The 11,706-nt window shown below is 30.7% G+C and overlaps 1 protein-coding gene across 1 annotated transcript; it reads left to right on the forward strand.

Annotated features, from left to right (window-relative positions):
• Positions 1-1,811: 1,811 nt before the first annotated feature.
• LOC106714883 (phospholipase A1 member A) lies at positions 1,812-10,518 on the forward strand. The gene is made up of 7 exons (XM_014508002.2): positions 1,812-1,931; positions 8,057-8,189; positions 8,390-8,615; positions 8,866-9,046; positions 9,221-9,412; positions 9,672-9,840; positions 10,204-10,518. Exons 1-7 carry the CDS (start codon positions 1,874-1,876, stop codon positions 10,304-10,306), a joined length of 1,062 nt encoding a protein of 353 aa, XP_014363488.2. The 5' UTR covers positions 1,812-1,873; the 3' UTR covers positions 10,307-10,518.
• The last annotated feature ends 1,188 nt before the right edge of the window (positions 10,519-11,706 follow it).

Here is an 11,706-nt window from a genome sequence, read left to right on the forward strand (position 1 = left end):
ATTAAAACAGTTACGTAATTATATTCAATGTATTTTTAGGTTATCTCCAGTATGCAAATATTGTAATGTCGAATCACTAAGTTGGTTAAATTTATTAATAAAAAAAAATAAAAAAAAGCAATAGATTACGCTATACTTTCTTATGAGGCAACAACTATTTTTAGACAGTTTTAATTAGTAAGATTATTTTCCTTTTTTACACACAATAGTGTGTTTTTCACTATTCATTTCCAATCCTATAATTTACACAACAACTAAAGTGACCTACTTGCATATATTTATTATCTATTCAATTGCATCAAACAATTTTGTTTACATTTTAGTTCCATTTTTTGTAACTCTGAATTCTCATGTTTACTCTTTTTAGCCCGAGCTAGTCATTGTTATCCAAAGTGCTGAACGTTTACCTCAGATTTTGACAAATAGCAGCAAAATGTAAAGTAGGCATAAGATACATAAAGTATTAAATTTACGTCTCGCTTTAGGTAAAGTGACCGCACTGAGGTTACGTAAAATCTGGCTAAGTATAATGATACCTGTTTTCCTTCTAGGTACTTTCGAATTTTAAATATTATTTTAAGCCGACTCTTGGGTATTTCCCAGTTTATGTAAATCTTATATATAAAATTCTCGTGTCACAATGTTCGTCACCGTACTCCTTCGAAACGGCTTGAACGATTCTCATGAAATTTTGTGAGCATATTCAGTAGGTCTGAGAATCGGCCAACATCTATTTTTCATTTTGTTTTTTTTTTTTAACTGCGCGCGGACGGAGTCGCGGGCGACAGCTAGTAAACTATAACTTTGATTATAACGAACATCAAATTGCCAGTTTAGAAAGAAAGAAAAAGAATTTACTGTCAATCATGTCACACGTAAAAAAATACAGTAACAGTTTAATAAAATAAACTATCATGTCTTTTTGAAGTTTTGAAAAAACCTATTTTTCAAACTATAGAATATAATTTTATAACCAAACACTTTTTATTCGAAATTCGAAAGTCAATTTTTTTTTTAAATTGGCAAGGTGTATATTTATAAGTGGGAAATTTAAGTTTTTAGTAATAAAATGGAATGCGACTCTATTACTAATTGCTATTGGAATATTTACTAAGGAATTTTGATTCTGGTTTATAAGACTACGACAGATCAGTTAAACCAGGTGACTACATAGGCTATTAATTTCGAATAAATTATATTAGCCTAAAGAAATAGATTCATGGGCGAATTATTTATCTAAGTTTCCAGCTTCAAATTGGATATAACGCTCGACCTGCAGTACATCATGGTAATATACAGCTTGAGGGTAATATCTGGGAATCATTGAGTTTTTTTTTTAAATAAGTAGTAGATTTTTGATCCGTTAACTAATATTTCTTATAAAGATTCCAGGTAAGCTTGAAAAAGCTTGTGTTATATGATTCACGAATATAGTCAGATGGCGGGATTCGAACTCACGAGTCCTAGATCGGGAGTCCGTACTCTTAACCATTCGGCTAATGATGCTTCTAAAATAAAGCGTATCTTTAAGTGACGTCAAAATCGGTAATTCACATTGGTGGAGTCACATTAATGAAGTCATTAATGCGTTTGTAACATCGTCGGAATCCGAGACGTCCGCAAGAGGGGACCCTACGTAAGGCGAGGGTCAACACGAGCCGGCGACTTTCGCTTTTAGTTCCTTCAAAGTAAACGCACGAGACACACGTCGTGAAGGGATGTTATCGTAACTATCGATAAGTGCGCGATTTTGAATAAATATTATGAGTGATGTATTTTTTATGTTTTAATAATATAGTCGTTTTTAAGGTAAAATAAAGTTTTAGTAATCGTATTTTTTTTAAACGTGACAGTGTTAATAGTAAATTAAAAAATGGTGGCAAATGTTAAATGGCTCTTCTTATTGGGAATAACTGCGGTTCAATTTTCCGGTAAGAGCTGCAATTTTTAAAATGAAATATAATTAACAAATATATGTTTTCAATTGTCGTATATTTTTTTTTTATTTTGACAATATTTGTTATACTTATTGAAGAAGAGACAAAATAAATTTATTGGTTTTTACCCAATTTTACTCCGTCACTTAGAATAGAACTGCGATTATTAGCTAAAATAAATTTACAACTTGACTTAGTAAATAGAGTTCTCTTTTAATCTACATATTAACATACTACAATGAAACCAATTAAGTATTGTTCACACATAACCGTTTAATTAATACAAAAATACCGCGAAACTTGTACCGAGTCACACCGGGCATGCGCACAATGATCGTGCGCGCTACTTCCGAACGTTACGTTAATCGTTCGGCCGACATTCGAGTTGCATAACAGCGCCTCGCTCTTTCAACTTACTTAATACTATCACTCGCGAATATTGTATACAAATTTGAAAGAATGTGATAGTTTTTGTCTATTTTGTGAATTTCCATGTAAATCATTTGGATATTTGTCGGTTCAGTTGCGACCCCTTTGCTTAGAATTCGTTCCAAAAATTTGAACATTATTATATGATATAAGTTCACTACAATACGTTTGGTGCGGTTGGAACTTAACATAGCGATTCGAACCTCAAGATTCTAGGCAAAGTCGTTTGATCTATGTTTTCATATTTAACCGAATGAGTTGTCAGTCAGTTACTTCTGTTATAAATAAGTTTATTATATTTGTACATATAGAACATATATAAATACCGAGTGCAGCGCTGAAGGTCAACAGTAAAGTTTTTGTTACTCCGCCTTTTTAAGGTTAATACGAGTAATTCGTTACTATTACAAAAAACAGTCTGTTTTAAGCTGCAGTTTTTTTTTTCATTTAGTAAACACAAAAAGGTTCTGCTTGTTTCCTAAACTTAAAATAAATAATAGTAAAGTAATTCACTCTGTACAATTATTTTAACAACAAACAGTTGCGATGTATATATTTTTTTTACTATAAAAAATTTGCAAACGAACAAGAGAACACATGAATTCGTAATTTTTATCATATAATTATATATGCGATCAATTATTAAATTGCGATTTGAAATTCTAGTCTTTGAAAGGGAAAGAGTTTCGGATTTGTCTTTGAAAAATACCTCGCTAAGGTATGGCATTATACGACATATAACACTTAGATTTTTTAGGTAGACCATTTTTTTTAAATCTTGAAAACCTTGGTCTTGGGGTTCCAATCATCAAAAACAAAAAACCAACGCATGGAGTCGTAAATAGTTCATTTAAACACTCACCATGTTGTAAACGGAACTAATTAATGTTAGAGCATTTTCCCACGTTTTTTATTAAAACTTTTTTTACAGCAACAATTGATTTACTTCCCCAATAGCTTTCTCTAATACCTCTAAAAAATATATGCACTGAAGGATTATTCAGGACTTATTCAAATTATATTAAATAGAGAATTCTATACTACAGAACTGCCTAACCGCGAGTTTTTGAAACCAAAATCACCGTTTAAAACATATTGTTATCTCTGTTTTGTCAATAATTATGACAGGGATGACAATATCTATATATATAAAATAAAGTCGTGTTAGTTACACTATTTATAGCTCAAGAACGGCTGAATCGATTTGACTGAAAATTGGTGGGCAGGTAGCTTAGAACCAGGAAACGGACATAGGATAATTTTAACCCCGTTATCTATTTTTTATTCCGCGCGGACGGAGTCGCGGGTAAAAGCTAGTGTTTTATACAGAGATTTTGATGTCAGAAACCAACAGTTAGTAACTATTAAATATCTAATAGTAATAGTATGCAAATTTTAAATTTTAATATTAAAAACCCTTATAAAAGTATAATATTTGGCAAAGCAATAAAAATTGCTATCACACAATTTACCTTGAAAGTTGTTGTGAAATAATAAAGAAATCGTGTAATTTATTTTGAAGGCTGTTGAACTGAGTATGCATACGTTAACACTTTTGTTTACTTGTATAAATAATATTGACGATAAATTTCCATAACTAATACGAAACTACATTTATATTTTGTTAATCTTTCATCTATTAAAGTTATATACCAAGTAATAGGATCAGCTTTTCATATCTTATGATGTTTTATTGAAATTATAAGAGAAACGATTAATCGAGGGTTTCTGAGACCAAAAACCCCCGTTTAAAAATATTTTTATTACAATTTTTTTTCAAACATCGTCGTAAGGATTACCATATGTTTTATGCAGAGATCTTGGTCTCAGAAACCAACGGTAAATGTCTGGTTATACATTTTATATATACACTTCTGTCAAGCAACAACAGGACACGAACAATTTAATATTCTACGATAAAAAAAAATACTTTTTAGATATACTTGTAAATTATATTTTCTTCATCATTGTTGCAACTTTATTAATTGCATACTCAAAAAAGAATATAAATAACTATTGGATAAGTAGTTGCGCATAAAGAATATTAATGGATGAATTTGGTAATGACATACTTTGGAGTGACCTTGACAAATTGCATATAGTTTTTCATATTCTTATTTTATTTATTTATTTATTCTTTAGCACTTTTATAAGTACAAGAAGGACTTAATGCCTAAAGGCATTCTCTACCAGTCATCCGGTATATGAGAGGAAAGTATAATTATGTGCAGGGCAGATATGAATTGAAGATACTATTTTACGAATACAAATATTATGTAATACAGTAATATATTAGAAAAAAGTATGTTTAAATTTATAAATATTGTCTTTACTAGAGTTTAAAAATATATCTGAACAATTTTATTTTATATTAATTTAAATTTAAATTTAAATTTTTGATCCCACAGTCAAATTATTTTATATAATTTTGTGGGACATAGTTCCATTTTAGGTTATCATTGTATTGTAAATAAATAAATAAATAAATAATAATAATTTGTTTCAACTACTCTTGATAGGATGATGGACAACATTAAATTTTACTTTTAACCAATCTACTAAAATATGACTTTGATAGAAAAAAAAACTATTTGTGTTTTGTTTTTTATTTTTATAAATATACCGGAGGGATGTATGTCCGGTAGCATAATTTTGGTAAGAAACATAATTTGTAAACCTTGATTTTAACCTGCACTTAATTGGAATAGAATTCATTAACATGCGCATCTAAAGGTCACTTTAAGTTATTTAGAGTCAAGTGAAGCATTCAACGTAACCTCCAAAATTATAGTTTGATTAGAAGGTCTCTACTGATGATGAAACTTTTGACCTCCGTGTTGAAATAGCATCCACCTAATACGACATAAATACTGCATCGTCGATTGCAACAATATGGCATTTTATTGATACGTCTAAGTATTATGCGCCCACGCGTGTAACCTCTTTTCGTAATATCAATTCTTGAATACTACTGGCGATTATAAAATATGAATATTTCATACATAGAAACTAGAAATACTATGCGAATGATTGGATGGATGGATAAATGGATGGATGTTTGTTTGAATGTATCTCCAGAACGGCTCAACGGATCTCGATAAAATTTGGCTTACATGTAGAACATAGTCTGGAAGAACATATAGGCTACTTAATAAGTTTTTTTTGTAATTCCGTGCGGACAGAGTCGCGGGCGATAGCTAGTATTCTATAACTTTATTATAATTTGATAAATATAATATTCCGATCATGTATTAATGATTCTAGACCTGCCATAAACATGAATCATAAGTGAAAGTGTGACCTGTCACTGTCGTTTAAATGCTAACCATCAAGTTAAGATCCTTTTGGTGATACCAATTCAGTATTGGTAAAAGGTAATTTTATAATGGTCCTTCGAGAATCGTTATGTGAGAATCTTATACAACTGTATTACATTTCTTGCGACATTGTTCTAAACATGTTCTATTTGTTTTTAATTGACGATCTAGTTCCTTTGCCATATAAAAGAGGCGATTGTATGTTAATTTTTATCAACTAGAAATGAAAGTAATTAAATTAAACTTTCAAGCACCCAGACTATGGATTTATCATGGATAAACTTTACATTTTTAAACTGTTTTTATATATCGTAATTGCTTTGTTTTAATTTTTCGTAATAATGCTACAAAATTTTAAAAATCTTTTTTAAATATTTTTAAATTTTACAATTAACAACTCAAGTTGTTACTTAAAACGATTTGCAATCTTCAAAGTGTTATATTGTTATTTCTTGACAATGGCAACGATGCTTAAGCTTTTGCAAAGACGGTAGAATAAATTATAGTAAATTGGGCTGTCGTCATTGTCCACCGCGATAAACTATTTTCACTTCCATACTGCATTGTTTAGATAACTATTTACTTAAATTGTTTTTATGTCTATCTTGAATCTAATACCTTTAGGTATTGAGGTAAGCAAAACAGCACAAATATATTTTTTAAATATTCAAATATCTACAATGAAAAAAGTTTTTAGACATGTTAATTAAAATAATTTTTTTTCTATCACGTCATAGATGGTTCGTCACGTCAAGATTTGTTCAATCGTTCAATTGAATTTAAGTCGTATATCCTATGAGCCCTACCTTAATGTCCTTTATACATAACGTCATCTGAACCCGCCACCTTGCTTTGTGTTTATAAGAAGGCCATTGTCATAATAATTATACAACAAGTATTTAATTGATACATATAAAGTAATAATATATAATAAAGTTACATACATCTTATCTTATGCAAGGCTTATCGATAAGCTGAAGTACTTGATAGCTTTTGATGTTAAATATAATGATTTATATTAAAATCAAAGAACTGTTTTTTGGTGATGAAACAAGACTTTTTGATTAACAGAAAAAAAGAATAATGACCAGAAAAGAAAGAAAATATATACAAAAAAGTCACTAGCCACTCCACTCCAGGGCCGATGTTGCCGCAACAAGCTTCACTATTAAGAAATCAAGCTTATAGTGAATTTGAAACGATGTATTTTTTATATTACAAGGTATAAACAAACCAGCGTCCAGCTGAATTTGTCCAAATAGTGAAGTGCTGCCCGTAGACATCCGCAATTGCAAATGCGTTTACTACGTTTAATTAATGGAGTAGAAAATATTACCCTTTCCTATACGTCCCCTTCTCCATCTAATCCACTTCCCTTCCCATATTTTTCTTATAAGAAAATAAAGAGGACTAACACAGGCCTTATAACTTAATAAATATCATCATTACAGATATGAAAGGCGGAGAATACTTGTTTTTACAGCTTTTTGAATAGCGACAACTTGTCGATCAAATAAAAATTTCTTGTTGAAAAAACTAAGTTAGTTTTTGTTGACGATAACGCAATGAGAATTTTATTTAGAAGAAATAATTTCATCTTCAAATATTAGCTAATGAAGCTTATGATAAAGTTTCAGTTACATCACGATGTTTTTCTTCACCGTAAGAATGTCGGATGAATGTACATATGTAAATTGAGAACCGAAAATCCCATTAGTATATGGTGGGATTCGAACCCAGGACCTGCAGATTGTAAGTCAAGCGCTTAACCCCTGAGCCATCTACGCTCCCGATATAGTTTATCAGCATTTATTTATTGCTCTAATTTTAATTGGATTATATTATGAAATAGTCCGGTCATTAATTACATAACCATGACATAAAATGTGGTGCATTAAGTTAACGATCTAAATAATAATAGGTAGGTAATAACAGCGTGGTATGTTACAATTTGCTGATGAAATACGAGCCTTAAATATTTAGATTTCAAAATGTTTAATAAAACTTTTAGGAATTGGTCATTCATTTTGTTTTACTTGACAGGTTTTGAATAGGTTTGTCCTCTTATCTTTCTTACCGTTTATGCGTAGTTTGCATTATTCCAGTCTAGCGATAAATTCAACGCTGGATCACAACTGGAATAATGAATACCTACACTGGAACCCACACAATGTATTCCAGTGTGGTTTTATTTTTTTCCAGTGATTTGGCGCTGGATTGGATCACTGATCTGGAAAATTGTATACTAGTAATTGGAAGAATCAATAAAAAAGTCCTTTTATTATATCTATTAGCTCAATATTTTGGTGACACATTATAACAAAAAAACATTCTTTACATTTTTGATAATCTTGTTGTATTTTACGTTTTCAGTTTCGCAGACGCAAGAGAAAGATGAACGTGAGAAGAAACCGCAGTCGGTACGAGATCTCTTCAATACCAAGTCATGTATCCCCGGCCCGTTTAGGTGTCCACATCCACAAATGCAGTTTTTTCTTTACACCAGGTATAGTTTTAAAAAATACAATGCAACCAGTTCTTGAGATTATCCCTAATTTGAAATTTGCCACCATAATTTATTTGCCATTTGGCCCAAATTGTTAAACAACCTTTTATGTCGTAAGTCCAACTAAGCTCTGTCAAAAATATTGTTAAGACCTCTTTATATATCAATATGTTGAAATGACTAATGTTTATTTGTTTCAGGACTACTCAAGAAAAGGGAGAATTACTTAACACCTTGGATAACGACTCCTTGACGAATTCAAAGTTTAATCCGAAGTACCCTACGAAGATTGTCGTACACGGCTTTGGCGGAGGAAGAAATCTGTCGCCTAGCACTGACATGAGAAACGCTTATTTCGCAAGGGGTCACTATAATATCATCATAGTCGACTACGGCAGCCTCGTCAAGGAACCTTGTCTCAGTCAGGTTGAAATACTAATTTAAACCAATCTCTGTTTCAATTTCAAGTTACATTTTAATTTAGGGTCAAACAAAATGTTCATTTCATATTAAGTGCCCATCTATTAAACAGTATATAGAGGAGGTCTAAAGAAAGATGAAGTGAAGTGTAAGGAAATTCGCTGATAAGTACAATAAAAAAGCGCAATTTTTTAAGGAGATTGCTATTATGAAAATAAACTTGGTGGATGTTATTACATTAACGTTTTTTTTCTAGATAGAGTGGGCTCCTCGGTTTGCTAGTATGTGTATAGCACAGCTGGTGGACTATCTGCAGTATCATCCCAAGAAGGCTGTGGCACCAGAGAGAATACACACAATCGGTTACAGCGTCGGCGCTCACATTCTAGGTCTAGTGGCTAATCACCTCACTGACGGGAAACTAGGGAGGATCACTGGTAAGTAACGATTAGAATGTAATGGGAAAAGTTATAAGATACGTTTTATTGTAGATAGTATCACAGAAGTACAATATAGTATCACAGTAAGGAGTTAAACAATCTAAGCTCTATCAGTTACTTATGTTTAAATTATTTTATTAATGTAATAAATGTTTTCAATTACAATTACAGGCTTGGATCCCACCATATTCTTTTACATGGGTAACAATCGGTCTCGAGACTTGGACCACACGGATGCTCTGTTTGTTGACATTCTACACACGGGCGCTGGAATCCTTGGTCAGTGGGGACCCAACGGGCATGCTGATTTTTATGTCAACGGCGGCTCCAGTCAACCAGGATGCGCGCATGATACCATTTTTCGTAAGTTTGATTTTTGTTACCATTATATAGGTATTTTATAAAATTGTTAAAATAACAGAATAAGTTTTACATTATAATCGTTCAAGAAAAAAATTAGACTTAGCGCCATCTATAAATAAATCAAACAATGATATGTGTTACGGTAGTCCACAAAAAGATGGCGCTTTTTCTTATGAACTGTATCAATAGAGGAAGCAACAATCGTCTAAAACAAGATTGAAAGCAAGGATCAAGAAATAATCTCGATTTTTCATTTTAGAAACACTTTCCTGCGACCATACGAAGGTAACTCCGTATTTTATCGAATCTATTAACAGCCCAACGGGTTTCTGGGCTGGACCTTGTCCCAATCTGTTCTCATACCTGATAGGCTGGTGTGAGCCGAAGGATACCGAATATGTACTCATGGGGGAGCACGTTACGCACAGGTAAGGCATTTTTAAAACATAAGTTTTTTTTTGCAAAATAATTTAGTTAACAATTCTTTTCACATTATTATCATACACCTTATTATTTTTCCTATTAATTATAGAGAAATAATCCACGACATCTTGATATTTCTTCCGAGATTAAGAAAAACCTACGCTTTAGTAGTAATAACATTGAACTAAAGATGGCGCTGATTTAAGTTTTAGTTTATCAGTCATAAATTCCAATTTGTAATATTATCATTAATTTAGATAATCTTTTAAAGCTTATGCATAAGCGTATTATAAAATATATTAAAAAATAAAACATTAAATAAAAAAAAAATTAAAATAAATTAATTATAAAATGTTTTGTTTTTACAGGGCTCGAGGTGTATACTATGTGACCACAAACGCGAAACCACCATATGCAAGAGGCTTCCCTGGTAAATCAAGACGCCTGCGATCTGTCACACCGTACAGCTGATTGTAATTTAACGAAGTTAATGCTTAAAAAAATTAGGATAAAGAAATTGATGCCAACGACTATAATAGTAACGAATTAATGATAGTGTCATATTCTTGTCTGACTGTATATAGATTATTTTAGTTAGTTAATCAGTATGGCTGTTGTGGCAAATTAAATCGCAAATCCATTTGAACTCTTTAAATAATAAGCTTTCGGTGATGTTAATACTTTAATAAGAGATTTTTTTTTTTAATAAATGAAGAATATAAAATCCTGATGAGGTCAATGTTGATTGATGAGATATTTTTTTTTAATTTTTCCCATGAAATGTCGATGTTTTTTTTATAACTTAGGTAAATTTTATAGGAGTCGATATAAAATGATTTTGCTCAGAATTATAATGCTCATAATAATATTCCGTCACGAGTCCTGATCCTTTTCATATTAATCGGTGAAAGTCGTAAATTTAAAATACTTTCACGTTTTGAGGTACGTAAGTACCGATAACATTGCTAGTTATATACAAACAAAATATTAATGCCTTGATTAACTCAGCCACACGATCGTCTATAACAATTAACCTCGAGTAAACTCTATAAGATTGTTTTTTATTGTTTGGTTTAGATATAAAAGCCTATTTCAATGTTCTTCTTGCCTTTTTGTCTTCATAACCGGATTTTAAGTTTACAATTTTAATAAGTGTTTGTAAATTTTGGTGTAAGGAGAATAAAATATTTATTTCTAAACTCTATGATTTTATTTAATGCTAAGTATGGTTCCAAGTGTTACTCGTCAAATAATCCTTAATAATGGTGCTAAAGTTGATTTAGGTTAAAGGTTCTAAACATTTTACTTGTATCTTGGTAGTAACATAAAACGCATGAGACGTTTCTGGCTAGTAAAGGTTAAGAATAAAACACTTGAAAATTTTCTAACATATATATTAGGGAATATAAGGTTATCATTACATTTAATTCAATAAATCATACATAAAAATACAAAAAATCATACATAAAAATATAAAAAGTGGAAACATAAAAATTTATTTTCCTAAATAATTTCCCGTTTTATAATCAAGATTCTAAATGAAACTAAAACTTCTTTTTTCATTCGAACATTGATATTATCACATCCAAAAGATAAATAACCAACCATTATTAACGCTTACATAATTCTTTAAAACCAATAGAATTCATTTAAATCACTGTCTATATTAAAATATATATGTAGTCTGTACAGAAGGATGTAATATCATTTAAAAACTTAACCAAATTAATCTTAATTTAAAACACACCGCTAGTTTTGCATAAAGTATATGATATAACTTATATATGTAAAAATTATAATTACACTTATGGCATTTTCTATAATTTTTCCTCTATTATTACAACGCTAAGTTATTTTGCACTGCCTCATCT

Source organism: Papilio machaon, chromosome 7 (genome assembly GCF_912999745.1).
Source record: "Papilio machaon chromosome 7, ilPapMach1.1, whole genome shotgun sequence".
Taxonomy (NCBI): Eukaryota; Metazoa; Arthropoda; class Insecta; order Lepidoptera; family Papilionidae; genus Papilio; species Papilio machaon.

Coding starts and splice junctions, on each gene's coding strand:
- LOC106714883 (XM_014508002.2), top strand. CDS start 1,874: ATGGTGGCAAATGTTAAATGGCTCTTCTTATTGGGAATAACTGCGGTT. Junction 9,047..9,220: donor GAAACTAGGGAGGATCACTG/GTAAGTAACGAT, acceptor TTACAATTACAG/GCTTGGATCCCACCATATTC. Junction 9,841..10,203: donor GGGGAGCACGTTACGCACAG/GTAAGGCATTTT, acceptor TTGTTTTTACAG/GGCTCGAGGTGTATACTATG.